General features: G+C 33.9%; 1 protein-coding gene across 3 annotated transcripts in view; it reads right to left on the minus strand.

Moving 5' to 3' along the window:
• The window catches only part of CABCOCO1 (ciliary associated calcium binding coiled-coil 1), a 111,415-nt gene that overhangs the window by 72,984 nt on the left and 21,458 nt on the right, over positions 1 to 16,973 (minus strand). For all 3 annotated transcript variants that reach the window (XM_026504292.4, XM_048219094.2, XM_048219095.2), the window contains exons 4-5: positions 8,574 to 8,718; positions 4,274 to 4,346 (exon numbers count right to left, since the gene is read on the minus strand). In XM_026504292.4, coding sequence (XP_026360077.2) covers positions 4,274 to 4,346; positions 8,574 to 8,718 — 218 coding nt within the window. The remainder of the gene's footprint in view (positions 1 to 4,273; positions 4,347 to 8,573; positions 8,719 to 16,973) is intronic.

Genomic DNA, 16,973 nt, shown 5'->3' on the forward strand with positions numbered 1-16,973 from the left:
AGTTTCATGTCTATCTGTGATTTTATTTTACTCAACTGCTTGGTGTTTTTGGACTGCCAGCTTATCTTTACATTAGATGGTCTTGGTTTACTTGCCTGGAGATGTTTGTTTGCTGAAGTTTGTCGCCAGAGACTATAGGAGAGGGGCAAATAATAGTGGCAGTTAGATGTGCCAGTACCTTATACTCAGGGTATATTCGTCATTTCTCCTGGAAACTTCAGAACTGCTCTCCTCTTTGGTGTCAATGTCCATACTAGCTTCTTTAGTTTAGGAGCAAATACTATGGAGTCCCTGTGCTCTGCACAAGCAGCAGAGGGTGAAGGGGCTGAATAGTGTAGTTGCTCTGTAAGCAGTCCCCTACATGCTTTTTTCCTTCTAAAACTTTCTCCCCTTTCCTTATCAGTCACGGATGTCTACAGAAAGTTCATTAACTCGGTTGCATCTTCTTTGTATGTATGAGGCTGTGGTTTCATCTAAACAGCAATCTATAATTTTACATGTTATAAAATCTTTTATCCATAGCATTATAGACTTTTGAAATTTTTGGCCTCTCGTGGAATTTGGGATGGAAGAGTCATACATGCCCGCTTAGTTCACTCTTTTGGTAAAGTCATTCTTCCCTTTTGCAAAGGCTCTTTCTGTTTCTTTGGGGGATCTATTCATCCACTGTCACCCATTCAAAATGGCTTACTTGGATCTTCTAGTAGCATTACTCCACTCCTCTGGCCATGGTGATTAATAGAGAGTGGACACGTAGCACAAGCCTAGCCAATAATGTTAACAATGTGAGGAGGAATGTCCCTTTCTCCTGGAGTTACTAAACTGCAGCTCCCTCTGTCATGTCTCCCACCAGCGGGAGGAAGGACTGTGCAGCAGAAGGCAATGAGACCAAAACAAAAGGAATCAGAGGAAAGAGATTAAAAAGGTCTAAGAGAGATGAGAATTGGATATATCCTTGCATATGCACATTCACATGTTCACATTGTTTGACTAGTTAGAGCCAGTTAACCTTAGTCCAGCTCACTTTCTATTTACCAGTTGGTGATCAAGTAATATACCCTTCCTTTTTTTTTTTTTTTTAATTGCTTGAACTATTTTGAGTAGGATTTCTTTCATGACACTAAAAAAAAAAAAAAATTACAGTACACTGCCTAACTCATTCACAACCTTTGGATTTCCGCTTAGATTTCACTTGTTCTTAGAAACCTCTATAATCCTTAACTCTACAGGTTAGATATTCCTCTTTGTCTTCTATTTGTTCTCATAGGATCACAACATTTTGGGTCCTTCACTATAATTAATTTTTTTAAAAAGATTTTATTTATTTATTTGACAGAGAGAAAGCAAGCCAATGAGAGAGGGAACACAAGCAGGGGTAGTGGGAGGAGAAGAAGCAAGCTCCCAGCAGAAGAGCCTGATGGGTGCTGGATCCCAGGGATCCAGGATCACACCCTGAGCTGAAGGCAGATGCTTAACGACGGAGCCACCCAGGTGACCCACTATAATTAATTATTTAATCAACTTTCTCCTCTCATTAGACAGTTAACTCCTTGAGGAAAAGAATTGTTGCTTATCATTGTGTGTCCCTGGAAATTAACAAACCCTTCAAGGTAATAGGGACCTGGTAACATATGTTGAATGAATAAATAAGTAATTTTATAGCTATATCATCTCACTTTAATAGATGCCTGGTGGTAGACACCTGACTAGAGCCATGACTTCGGGTATCTGCTATGAGTTTGATCATCACCATTGCTAATATCTTATGGTGTTCTTTGTGTGCAATTATTAAGTGTTTCGTGTAGTTTTTAGGTAACAAAAACAAAGAACATAGCAGTTTCCAGGTTTCTTTCTGGGTGCGGCCTTAGGCCAAGGAAGATACATATCCCCAAAGGAGAATCTGATTCCCTTACAATTCTTGTGTTAGAGGATCTGTGGGCTAATTGCATTGTCAAAACAAGACATGGAGAGTTCCTGGCTTAAGTGACTAAAAAGGAGTCTTCATCTCTGTATTTATTTAGTTAGTTTCCATTTTATTTATTTATTTATTTATGTATATTTAAATTTTAGTTAACACAGTGCAATGTTGGTTTCAGGAGTAGAATTCAGTGACTCATCTCTTTAAATCGTGAGTGAAACTCATATACTTCATCCTCTCTAGTGGCTACAACTATGGAAATTTGCTGCTTTCATTCTGTCATTCTCCTAGCTTATTCTGGTTGTTTACTGCCTTTCAACATATACAATCTGTGAACCACTGAATGAACTGCATGTTAAAACCCAAGAGAAGTATGAGTATGGTTTATTTATGTTCTTTTCTTAACAGAAGTTAACATTTAGTAATTATCCTTGGAGGGAATTTATGTGCTTTGTTATAATCGCCGATCCACAATTAGGAAAGAAACTAAATTTTGTCAGTGTTCTTTAATTTGCATGCTAGCCTGAGAGTTAAATTTGGAACATTTATGCAATTGTTGTGTGGACCTTACTTGGTTCCAGAGAACTGAGGTCAGCATGAATAATCACATTAGCGGGGCAGACCTCTGCCTCCTCTATAAAGGTTGTTAATTAAAAAACATATTTGCACCGAGGGTTATCACACACTTCCACAATGCCATTAAATATTGTAGTATAATACTTGCTTTGGTTAATCCTTTAAAATACCATGAGTGGTCTAATTCTTGAAGACCCAATATCCCTTCATTAAAGATTTTTTTATAGCTCTGGTCAGCTTGGAGAAAATACAAAAGACAAAGGAAAATAAAGGCGCCAATCCCAGTCTACTTTCTCCATTTTATCTTTCCATAAGCATAAATGTCACCTAAATATATCCTTACACCAAAGAAGAAAGGCATGATTGTGCCACTAACAAAGGGAAAAGGGAGTTCTTTATGAAATTTTTTCTTGATGATTCTAAATATCTGCTTATGCTGTTGAAGCCATTATCATTTCCCCAAAGTTTTGCTGAATAGATGAGATAGGGTTGTATTCCAAACCGATCATTATTGCAACACTGTGCCCTACATGATGTAATTCTCCAATGGAAATGTTTTCAGTAAAACTTTGTCAAGAGACACCTAATTTAAGACATAGTATGATGAGACCACAAAGAAGAAATTTTAAGGAAAGTCAAAGGCAAAAAGGGCTCCTTGTTTTCCTTCAATTCACTTAAAAGGCCAGCATTAGAACAAGTACCCACATGGAGGATGAGTAACAGTGACTGAGGTGTTTATGAAGTAAGTGCTTTATAAACTCCAGAATAACAACACTCTGGCAGACAGAACGGTTGGCACATTCCACCTGGTGCTTAATATCAAGAAAATTATAAAGATCACATAAATATCACTTATGTACTGTTTATTTGTGACCATGGCCACTCCTACGTCTGATACTTCTGGGCAACGTAGCCTCCTCCAGTAGTTGAGAACTTAAGGAGCACTTTTTATGGAATCTTTACCCTCCTTAAGATGTTTTCTTGCCCAGGATTAATTTATTGCAATTATGAATACGTAAAGCTGTTCTAAAGTATCTTCAAGTACATCATTTTTCATAGAAATGCTATTGTATTCAATGTCACGGAATCACTTATGTATTAATTGAGGGCCACTCTGGGGCATTATACTCTGTGCTTTGGTAGAAAAACAGCGCCTCATCCTTGCCGTCAAGGAAATTACAGTTGAATTGTGTTGACTATATTAATCCACGAAAAATAATTAGAAAACCATATAGCATAGTGCATATTTATGTGCTTATTGGTGTAGTAAGAGTAACCAGTATTCAGCAGAAAGAGATCAACTAGAATAAAATAATAGAATGTGATTAAAGACTTTGTCTAAACCCTTCCTTTGAGATGCAATGCAATTAAGGAAGATTTGCTCCAGTGAGGAAGTGGGATTTGAATTAGACCTTAAAAAATGAGTAGATTGAAAAAAAATGTGAAATTAGAAGAGATTTAACTGAATTAATTTATCTCACTTTTCCCAATTTTCTTTGTATGAAGACATACATAACCCATTCAATTTTGCTTTGTCAAATAATCCATAAATACATAAAGTATATGTGATTAACAATGCTTTTAATGCCGCAAGACAGCTTATTTTCTTAATCCAAAGCTCACTTTATGTAATTATTCTTTTTGCAAACTACTAGTTGGTGATATTAACACTTGAGTAATCCTGACAAGAAGTTGCTTTAAGCAGTTAAAGATCCAGATGCTGATCAGCATGCATTAAGTGATTCAGCTTAATTGGTTCCATCTAGATAAATTACTTACCTCAGTTCCTATCACAATTTCTTCCCTGGTAGAATAGAATAGAAACTCATATAGCTTGTAGTGTTGAAATAAGCTGAAATACAAAATAAATTTGCAAGTTTATTTTAGGAAAGAAAATAAATATGTGAGAGTATTTATTAAAGGAAGGTTGTTCATAGTGACCAAGCAAAAGGCATTAAACACTAATATGGAGTTAGCTACATCTTTTATTCCAAATGAATTGTCCAGAAATGGTGAGAAACCAATGATTTACTTTTTTGAGACCTTGACAGTATAACGCAGTACCTAATATAAGATCAGTAAATTAATCTGTGATGAATGGATAGATTTGGGATAAGGGAGCAATTAGATTGCATCTTGACTTTTCTTGGTTGACAACCAAATAATGCACTGTCCTTAAATAACACCAAATTTCACATTATTTTTTATGTTCTGCTTCAGACTAGAGTCAATTTCCTCGGGACTGAATGGCACTGAATTCTATAATCTACCTCTGTATCAATTCTCATATTCTCAAACTGTTTCAAGATTAAATTAATCTCTGATAACACCTGAAAATGAGGCAACATGAACTGAAATCCATTTAGAAGTTGTCTGGTTTTCTTGTAGAATATTTGATCACACGTCAAAATGAGGAATTAATTTAAGAAAGATAACTTCTTCAGTTTCTACCCAAAGACTAGGTGGTCAGTGTATAAAAACTGTGAAGAGCTAAAAGATAGGAGTCTTAAAACAAGTTTTTCTAGTAAGTTTAAAAAATCTCAGCAATGTATTATTGAGAGTTAAAAATTTACTGAAGGGCTGATTTCTAATATCCTGTTTATGATAATATTTGAATTTTTCTAATTCTCTTCCTGCTGGTTGGGAAAATTAATAGACTCATAATACAGCAAAATGCCCAAGAACAAAAAAAATTGTCTTAGTGGTTTCTCTTTCACTCTGGTGCCTTTTGCTATTTAAGAAAATTGATTTTAATATAACTGAGAAATTAACATTTGCAAAATGTAGCTACAGAGCATGTATAATAATGGCTTCTCCTGAATGCTGTAATGGATCAAAGTTTCAATTCATTTGAAATCAATGAAGAAATCCTCAGGCAGCTGGGTCTCTCTGAGTTATATCAGCAGTTGATTTCACTACTAACACAAACCATTAAAAAATGATGGGTATGCAAACTCAGTCATTTTTTTTTTTTAAAAACCCTCGTATGTTCAAATTAGTCATCAACACTCAGAAAACTAACTTAGCTTTTGACATTACTTTGATTTGTTGGCTAGAAAATACATCAAGATTAGTGAAGTTTGATGATTCAATGAAGCAAAATAAATTCAAATTCTCCTTCCCTTACATTGCTTAGCTAGAGAAAGCTTTAAGGTTAAAAATATTACACTGGCAATAACTGATTTTGAGCAGAAAAATTAAAGACTGTAGAGTATTTGGAAATAACTTGGCTTCCTGTCAGTGAATTAGTGTAAAATTTTCCTTCCATCTCATATTACACAAAGAAGTTAATTCATAAATCTTCCTTCCTGCAATTTTATAATCTTTCAGCCTTATTCTCCTCATTGTGTATAGGAATTAGATTGTCTTATGCCAAAAGGGAAGTTCAGTTCTTACAATGAAAATAAAATTCATGACTTGGATGCAGTGGTCAAAGATGCAAGTTGGGGCAAGGCCAGGACTAGGGTAAGACAGATGAGGGGAGGGGGTCACCTAGGGAGGAGGCACTTTTCAGAGCCAGGTCAAGTTGCCTCCATTGCCTCACTCTGGTCCAAAGTGACACCTCTGCTATGGGAATACATTTCCTCCTTCTTCCTTTAGAAGGAAGACTTCCAGCTGACTCAAGCCCCTAGACTATTTTGTCAAACATCTTGTCTTAGTCCTAAATCAAAGGGAGGAATAAAATGGGTCAAGACATCTGGGCTCCATGCCAGGAAGTAGGATACCCTGTTGTGCACAGAGGGGCAGTGTTGATTTTCTTATATTGAGTAAATGCCTGGGCACATTACCTTCACCTAATTCCCAAGGAATAGGTAGAATACACAATGACAGATGGATACTTGGACTAGATATATCTAAATGATGCCTTATATTGAAAAGCTGCAGTAGCATTTATATTTGTATATATTACATAAAATATATCAATGTATATATTGCATGAGTAGATCGGTCAGTACTTAATGTTAGAGAATTTTGGTATTAGTTTTTTTCAAGTCACAGACACATGATAGAATATACAATTTAGATTCTATTAACAGTATCAAATAAAATTTCAATTTTATTGCCAGTTAAGTTTCACGTGTTATAGGTCATGTTCTAAAAACTACTCTCCCTAAATTGATGAGAGCTTTCACTGGTTGAGTAAATTTAATATCAGATTAAATTGAAACATGCTTATACTTTCAATAATTGAGTTAGCTTCATATTTATAAAACTTCTTTGTAGTCATTAAAATGAAAAATATTACATGGTTTAATTGCCATTAAATTTATATTTGTGGACCTATAAGTCATTCTAAATAGGAATTGTAGAAAAGGACATTTCTTTTTACACAACATCAGAATCAATTCTAGATATTATACTAACTGATATTTTATTTTCTGTAACGGATGCATTTAAAATGTACAATTTCTTTGAAATCACAATATGAAGATTTAATAGCATCAAAAATAGTTCTGATTTACTTTACATGACTAATCTCTCAAATATTACTTTTTTGTTGTTGTTTTTAGAAATAAGAGTAGAAATTTTTGGTAAGTAAAGTTACCCTGGTAAACATTTAATAGTGACTAATACTGACATCCCTTCCTAACGTAACCATTTTCTGAAATGAAATGTCAAGAAGTTCACTGATGAGTGTCTGTCCAGAGAGACAAGATGAAAGAGAAAAGAGGTGCCATCTTTCACAACCTAGAAGGTGTCCTTAGAACGCCTGCATGAGTTTAGCTGTTACGGTTAACTACCAGTCCCGGTGCCCATTATAAACTTCCAGGGCTTAGAGCTCAGATGTAATAATGTGTTCTTCAAAGAGAGACCTGGTGGTATCAAATAGATTAAAAAAATAAATAAAAAATAAATAAAAAAAGGAAAGAAGGATGCTATACAAATGTGCAGAGAATTCCCCTCACCCAGCGATGCTGATGGACTGAAAGACCTCGGGGAACAGGTTCTCCAATTCTGGATTTCAACACCCTTCCTTCCTCCCACCCAAGGACCTTGCTTTACTTTAATTGATTTGAAGAGTACTGTAGCTTTTAGTGAGAGACACACATTAGGAGGTATATGTTTTATATTAAGAAATCAAATATATCAAATGCTATCATATAAAAACATATTATATCATATACTGTTATTAATTCATGACAGAAAACAGTATATAAGCATTATCAAATTAAACATATTAATATTTAAAAAGCTTCCAGACTACAGCTAGGATCCTTGCCAAGCAAACCACGAGCATGTCTAGGACATCATGCAGCAACCTTTATTTTGAAATTTTAAAATTTAAAATTGGAAAACACTGCAGTATATAGTAATGGAGGAAAAAAAGATATTCTGCAGAAGCTTTTAGTTAGGCGAAAGAAAGATTTTTACCAACTCTTGTTTAAATATTTGCAAACTCTAAAAATGTCCCTTGGGAGAGATGCATGCCTCTAAGGCAGACCTTGTGACAATTATATAAAAAGACAGATTTCTTAGTTCACCAATGAAGAATCACTGTAATAAAAATACCTTCTCTCCATTCACCATCATTTTCTAAGCATAAAGAAAAACTTAATGAGTTTAATTGGTCAATACTATAGAATATTTCAGGGCACATAATAAACTTGAGGAAGCTTGCACATAAATCTCTTTAATTTCTAATATAAAACATTAAAATAAATGTTTAAATGGAAATGAATGTTATTCTAAAATATGAAATTTTGATGTCAAGGCCAACTACTAAAATATAGAGTCTGTTGTAATCAAGTCTGATTAATCTAAAATAATAATTTTGTTAATAAAATATTAATTAGAGATTCAGAGAAAAAAAGAAATTTTTGGATAATTTATTATAATTCTAGATGAAATTATACCTATAAACACAAACCTTTTTAAGAATGGAAGGTTAGCCAAAAACTTAATGTCCTGAATTTTATTTATTGGATGGAAGATTTTAATATTCTCTCATCATTGACTGGGTTAATTACAGCATAAATTCTGTAAATGTCTAAAAATCAAATTCATTTCTATTTAATAGACATTTTGTAAAAGATAATGAAATGAAAAAATAAATGCTACTGAAAAAAAAAATCCATACCTGATTTTTAAGTAATCGATGACAGCATTGGCTTGTTTTATATTAAAGACATTCCATTCCTCATTTTTCTGTGAATGGGATGGTCCTATTTCAGCCATAACTTCTCCAAGCCATTTTATGCTGTCTTCCAAGGACATATGCAGTGCTAAAATAAGACCCAGAGAAGTCTTAAGCATTATTTTGATAGATGTTTTGGGAACAAAATAATCCAAGATGTCCTTAACGTGCAAATATTTACTTTTTCAATATTTGTGAGGCCAATTGTAATAACAGTGTTTTTTAATAAGTTAATAATTACATTTTGTATAAAAGAAGAGCAGCTGACACACCCAATAATTGCTGTGTACTGTAACACTACACAATTGTTTAAAGATTTTGCTTCCATTTTAAGATGCAAAGATAATTTAAAATCTACCTAAAAATTACTTTAAAATGGAAAATATACTTTTTAATGATCTTAGAATAAGAGCATATATGGAAATGACACAAAAGTTTTTTGGATTAGCTGGTGAGGAAGACCTACATGGTAGATTCAGTTACTGTAGACAGGAGAGCTGAACTCAGAACTGAAAATGTAAATGAACAGAGTCAACCAACACTTGGCTTTGGCTGATTGTTAACATGTGGGAATTTGGGACTGAAGATTTTCAATAGGATGCCAGAAATATGTATTTTTATACAAAACATTAAGAGATTTTTTTTCTTTTCCAAGCTACAGACTTATAACTTATGTAAGCTGTTTCTCAAATGTATGCCTGGTGGTGGTGGTGAGAGCCAGATGACAGCGCCGAGTGACGCTGACACCACTTTGCCACCATTACCAAAAATAAACAAGTCAATGATTGTGGTCTCTTGCAACTGAAAACAAACAAAAAAGCAAAAGTATCTTCTATGGCATGTGTCCAGTTGAAAAAAAAAAAAAGCAGATAAATGTCAAAAGCCTTAGACTTAACATTTATAGTGTTTAAAATACAAATAGGAACTTCCATTATCTTTCCCTGTTTAATTATGCTCATTTTTACTGTGACAGACAAAATATTGTTACATCACACACACATACACAGACACACGCTGACAAGTGATGAGCATAGATGTAAAACTGAAGAGTCTGGAGGTGGAGAGCTGAAAGTCTCTAGCAAAGACGAGGTTGGACCAGCTTCTTGGGGGCCATGTTAGCTGGGGGCCAGGAGGAAGGCTCTGGGGAGCACTGTGCTGTTCCATGTGAGCCCCACCCTCCCAGTCAGTCCCAGCCAAACCTCTGTCTCTCTCAGGAATCCATCAGTTAACTTTCCACTTCTTGCTAATGGAGTGAGTTTTTCAGGGCAGCAAGAGGGGGTAATGCACAGGATTTATGAGAACATAAGCTGATTGTTGGACACAGCCACTTAGGTTACACAGCTACTCTTTCACTCTGGGATGTGTTATGACCCCAGATTACTGATAAAATAACAGTAAAGCAATTAAAAATTTTAGGAAGACACTATAAACACTAACTTGCAATTTGTTTCATTTAGATTGTTTTCTACCTGTAGGAATTAGAATGAAGCAAACTATGTAACAATTAAAAACTGGTTTAATGAATGGTAATTGGTCCCTTTCTCATAGCCTTCCTCCAGATCGTCTTTTATAAATGTCAGATACATGAATTATTGCTGGTTAACTGGGCTTTCCTATATCATTCTAAGGGGAGCTCAATTATTATTGTACATTTCTTTCCTATGATAAACTTCTTTTGAAACTTTCTTGGGATAACTTCAGAAATGAAATATCTGTTGGATAAAAGCAATTCAAAATGAATGGATTGAAAATCTGAATCATTTTATTACTAAAATGGTATTAATTAGAGATGCAGAGAAAAAAGAAATTCTTAGATAATTGATTATAATTCTAGATGTAATTACACTTATCAAGCACAAAAACACATTTATATGACTATTTCCTTATGTTGAAATATAATTGACACTTTAAAACTGTTTTTCTATGTCTAATGTCTTTCTATAGATAATGGCTTTAAAAATTAGGAAAGTTATCATTTCACTTATCTAACTGAAATATTTGCTCTTTTAAAAATCGCATTTAGTGATGTGATTAAAATATGAAAGATTAAACCATTTAAATAGTAAGAGCTGTTAGAAATAAAATTTATCTTTGAAAATTTAGGGTAATGAAAGAACACGCTAGTTGGAAGACTTAAGATGGCACCATATAACTGCTACTTACTAGCTAGGTGATCTGAGTTTCATTTTCTATATCTATAAATGAGAATAAGACCAATTTTCAAGATTATACTGTTGTTGTGAGGATCAAATAAGATATGCATGCCAAATACTTGGGAAACTGAAATGATATGTACACTAGTATATTACATATGTAGAGCGCTTTCTAGAATCAGCCTAAAGCTGGCAACGTTTGATATAGTAGTAGGGAGGGTGTGTTCTCACTCACTGGGGCTAATGCTTGTGACTTTAAGGAGTTATTTAATCTTTCTAAATCTCATTTATTTTCCTCATTTTTAAAATGGGGAGAATAATAGAACTATTTCAAGATTATGTGTGAATTAAATGAGACAGAATTTGGAAAGCAAATGCACTGACTGGCACAAGTTAATCCTACCCAAATGTTACCTATTATTATCATTCCTATTTAGTGGAAAATAGTTCAATTTCATAGAACTAAAAAGTATTCTATGGTTATTTGCTAATATTCATGCTATATACAGGCGAATAAATCTAGGCCCATAGACCCGGACAGAAGTCAAATACCCAGTCTAATACTTGACAGCTTGTCCTTGGTCAGGCTCTGGAAAAACTAGACCCAAAAATGTATACTGTTTGTTTGTTTGAAGATTTATTTATTTATTTGAGAGTGAAAGCGAGATAGAGAGAGAACGGGAGCAGGAAGGTCAGAGGGAGTGGGAGAGAAGAATTTTCAAGCAGACTCCATGCTGAGCTCGGAGGCTGACCGGGGGCTTGATCTCAGGATACTGAGATCAGGACCTAAGCGGAAACCAAGAGTCAGTTGCTCGACCAACTGTGCCATGCAGACTCCCCAAAATGCGTATTATTAAGAGAACTGTACAAATCCTATGTTGCATAATATTTTAGTTTGAATCCACTCTGATTCCTGGTGGGTTGTCTTCAGTATGCCCTGTAGCACAAGTTTGAGACAAAGAACAGATCAGAAATTGAGTCAGTAGAAAATGCAGTTCCCTCACTAGAGTTTTATTAACGGGCAACCATGCTTCAGCTAACAGCCCCACCTATGTTCTTCAGTGCTTTTTCTGTTAAAATGTTGTTGGATGGGAATGTTCACTGTGGGCTCAGGACTCTACCACCTCCTCGTTTAAGTATAAACAGACTTTACCTCCTTTTCTGGCATGTTTGGCTAAAATTATATTATTTCCTGATGATAGTTATAACCTTGTTAGGTTTAAAGGTTTGAGATTTTTTTTTTTTCCTGCCAAAAGGAAAAACTAGATCCCTAGATTTTTTTTCTGGTTAGGTTTTACATATGTACTTTCACTGTCTCCTAGTTTATGAGTAGCTGGATGGATCCTGCTCAAGTTTTTAAAATTCATTTTTGAACTGATATCAATGATATAAAATTTCACATAAAAAATATTTTCGAGTCAGTTGTAAGTTATGGAAAAAATTAAAATGGAAATATCTTGTCAAATTTGGAATGTGAGATTTATGAAAATGTTTTACTTTTCTTTATTCTGTTTCTAGTTGTGAACACTCAGCTAAAAGGTTGCAAAGCATAGGACTGTTCATGTCATGTATTCTTTTTTACAATTTAATTTTTGCATAGGTGATATAATCACATGGTTCAAAAACCATATGTGAACATATATTGTGAAAAGGCTTCCTCAACCTTTGTTGTACACATGCCCAGTTCCTACAGCCTTCCCTATGGAAAATTTTTCCCCAGTGTTATTGAGAAATAATTGACATATGTCACTGTGTAAGTTTAAGGCACGCAGCATGATTTATTGTGAAATGATTGCTGCAATGGGTTTAGCTAAAACAGAAAAGTTTCAGTAGTATCACAGAGAGTTCCCATATACCCCATACAGTTTCCCATATTGCTAACATTACTGTGGTACATTTGGCACAACTAATGAACAAATATTGATACTTCATTATTGTCTAAATTCATACTTTCTTTGGATTTCTTTAGTTTTTAGTTTTTATTAAAGTCTTTTTTACTGTCCTAAGATCCCATCCAGGATACCACATTACATTCAGTCATCATGTCCCTTTAGACTCTACAGTTTCTCAGACTTGCCCTGGTTTTGATAGCCTTGACAGTTTTGAGAGGTACGATTTGGGCATTTTGTGATAAGTCCTTCAATTTTGGTTTGTCTAATATTTTTCTCATGATTAGACAGGGGTTAAGGATTTTGGGGAGGAAGACCACAGTGACAATTCTTATCACATTATATCAAAGGCATACGATATTCAATGTGGTGCGTTGTTAATGGTGCCAGCCTTAGTCACCTGGCTGAGACAGTGTTTATTTGCCTTCTCTACTGTAAAGCTCCAGTTTTCCCCCCTTCCCATACTGTCCTCTTTGGAAAGAAGTCACTGTGTAGCCCATATTCAAGGGGTGAAGAGTTGTGCTTTAGCTTCTTGAGAGTGAATCATCTACATAAATTATTAGGAATTCTGTATGGGAGATTTGTAATTTACCCAGTTGATTATTTATATAAATCATTAATTTGTATCAGTATGGATTTGTGGATGTTAATTTTATACTTTGGACTATAATTCAATACTACTATGTTATTTTGTTCAAATTGTTCCAACTCTGGACATTGGAAACTTTTCATTTGGCTTCTCTATTCCATTGACATACCACCATCATTTTGATTTTTTGAGTACTTACTCTTAGCCACTACAATATGCCCCAGGTTCATTTCTATGTTCCCTGCTCCAGGTCTACAATCAGCCATTTCTCTAAGGAGCCCTGGTTCCTTTTATTGGAGAATTAAATTATAAACCAAGACCTGGTTCCTGGGTATGCTCACTAATACTGGATGTCATTGCTTCTAGGCCCTCTCTGTGGACAGAGCTGAGAAGTATATGTGTGTAAACCTGACATACACTAAACATGTACATTAAGTTAAACATGAGTTCATGCTAATGTCGCCAGGTGATATATCTATTTTTTTGCTTTTACAAACATTACTGCAACTGATGACTTTAGGTACATGTCTATAAGTGGATATGCAGGATAAATTCCCAAATGTGGAAGTGCTGGGTCAAAGGGGACAGTACCTTTGTAAATTTGCTAACCTAAACTTCACAGAGGCGTTTTGAATATATTCTTCCATTAGAAATACAGGATAGTACCTATTTTCTTATAGCTTTGACAACTCAAAATGCTACCAAAATTTTATAGTTTTGTCAATCTGATATATAACAAATGATATTTCTGTGTAGTTTTAATTAGCATTTTCCTTATTATCTTTAATACTAAACTTTTCATTTGTTTAAGAAACACTTATACTGGGGCACCTGGGCGGCTTGGTCGGTTAAGCGTCAGACTCTTAGTTTCAGCTCAGGTCATGAGCTCAGGTCTCAGGGTTGTGAGATCAGGCTTTGCACTCAGTGGGGAGTCTGCTTCAGATTCTTTCTCCCTCTCCCTGTGCCCCTCCCCCCTCGTGCTTGTGCTCTCCCTCTCTCAAACAAATAAATCAAATCTTGAAAAAAAGAATCACCTGTATTTATTTAGCCATATCCTTGGCTTACTCTTCTATTGAATTACTGCTCTTTTTCTTCTTGCTTCTGCATACTCTTTTTATATTATAGAACTTAACAGCTTGCTGGTGTCTGAGATGGAATAATTTTCCCAGTTCTTACTCTTCTTTTGATATTTTTTTTTTTTGGTATTTTTTCTTTGTCGACTTTTGACTTTTATATACCAACTTTAATTATCTTTGTCTTTATGGCTTTGGAATTGAGGCATAGTTATAAAGGTCTTCCCCATTCAAGGCTGTTATGTTTTCCTACAACATTTTTATAGTTTCAATTATTTTACATTTAAATAAAAAAGTGATCCACTTGGAATATATTCGGGTTTATGGACAGAAAGAGGGTTGGATCCTATTTTTTCTAGATGGACACAATATTATTTATTGAATAGTACATAGTTTCATCATAGATTTGAGATGTCATTTTATCAAATACTGAATTCCAATGCTTGGGTCTATTTCTAAACTTTCCCTTCTGTTCTTTTGGTCTGTTTAGTCATTAACCACTGTGTTCAAATATTTGGGATTTTATAACACTACTAGTACTACTACTGCTAATAACAAGATATGCTATAGCTTATTACACTTTTTAAAGACAATTTGTATTTGCTTATTTTCCATATTTTTGTTAGAATCACCTTGCCTAGTAAGTCACCCCTAGGCAAAAGCACCACCAACAACAAAAAAAAGCTCTTGGTATTTCTTTGCAATACTAATATTATACATTAACTTAAAGAGATTTAGCATCTTTATGATGTGGAGTGTTTCCAAGAATGTTGTAGGATTTTTCCAAATGTTGAAAACTTCCTTGTAACCTTTAAAAGTGCTCTGAAGTTTTTTTTCATAACTTGTACATTTCTTTTTAAGGTTTATTCTTAGTTTTTTGTTGTTGTTGTTGTTGTTTTGTTAGAGCATATATTTTTTTCTTTCATTAAATCCCTTTGTTTTTCTACATAAATATATATTTTAAAAGTATTATTAGATTTCTTCAATTTTTACTTAATACTCTTTTTTTCTTTTTTTTTTTTAAGATTTTATTTATTTATTTGACAGAGAGACAGCCAACGAGAGAGGGAACACAAGCAGGGGGAGTGGGAGAAGAAGAAGCAGGCTCATAGCGGAGGAGCCTGATGTGGGGCTCAATCCGATAATGCTGGGATCATACCCTGAGCCAAAGGCAGATTCTTAACCGCTGTGCCACCCAGGTGCCCCTAATATTCTTTTTCTGTTCAAGGCTCCCATTTATATGCTACATTATATTTAGTAGTCCTGTCTCCTGAGGTTCCCCTAGAGTGATCATTTCTCAATCTTTTCTCGTTTTTGATAACCTGGTCACTTTGGGAGGTATCAGTCAGATAGTTTGTACAATGTACCTTAATTTGGGTTTGTCTAATGTTTTCCTCATGGTTGACAGGAATTATGGGTTTTGATAGCTTTGCCTATTTTTAATGGGATTGTCTGTTTTCTTATTGTTTTGAGAGCTCTTTATATGTTATAGAGACAAGTCTTTGGTCAAATATGTGATTTACAGATATTTTTTCCTTGTCTGTAGCTTATCGCTTCATTCTTCTAACAGTGACTTTTCATAAAACAAAAGTTTTACAATTTTATGATGTCTAATTTATCATTTTTTCCCTATATGCATTATGTTTTGGGGGTCATGTCTAAGAACTTCTTGTAAAACCCCAGGTCATGAAGATTTTTGTTCCAGTTTTCTTCTAAAAAATTTATAATTTTACATTCTAATTTTATATCTATGATCTAATTAGAGCTAATTATATCAAATAAAAGATTTAGGCTGAGGTACATTTTTTTCAATATAGGTAGAAGTTGTTCCAACATTTGTTGAAAAGGCTACATTGTTCTGTTGAATTGCTTTTGCATATTTATCAAAAATTCAGATGACCATTTTGCATCAGTGTATTTTTGAATTCCTGCTTCTGTTCCATTGATCTATGCATTTATTCCCTCACTAACATAACATTGCCTTTATTATTGTAACTTATAGTATGTCTTAAATTTGAGTGTATGATTTTTGCAGCTATATTCTTATTTTTCAAAGTTATTTTAGCTATTCTAATTCCTTAGCCATTCCATATAAATTTAAAAATCAGCTTGGGTATGTCTAGAAAAAAATCCTGCTAGGATTTAGATTGATATTGTATTAAATCTACAGATCAATTTGGGAAGAATTGACATCTTTACCATGTGGAATCTTCTAATACAACAACACAGTATGTTTTTCATTTATTAAGTTTTCTTTCATTTCTTTTGTCATCATTTTGTAGTTTTTAGCATACAGATCTTGTTAGATTTTTTGTTAGATTTATACTTAAGCATTTCTTTTATTTTTTGAGCTATTGTAAACAATGGTATTTATTAAAATTTTGGGATACAATGTATATTGTTAGTACATTGAAATATACTTAAGCATTTCTTTTATTTTTTGAGCTATTGTAAACAATGGTATTTATTAAAATTTTGGGATACAATGTATATTGTTAGTACATTGAAATATACTTAAGCATTTCTTTTATTTTTTGAGCTATTGTAAACAATGGTATTTATTAAAATTTTGGGATACAATGTATATTGTTAGTACATTGAAATACAATTGACTTTTGTGTTTTGACCTTATTACTGCA

Source organism: Ursus arctos, unplaced genomic scaffold (assembly GCF_023065955.2).
Source record: "Ursus arctos isolate Adak ecotype North America unplaced genomic scaffold, UrsArc2.0 scaffold_7, whole genome shotgun sequence".
In the NCBI taxonomy this organism is placed as follows: domain Eukaryota; kingdom Metazoa; phylum Chordata; class Mammalia; order Carnivora; family Ursidae; genus Ursus; species Ursus arctos.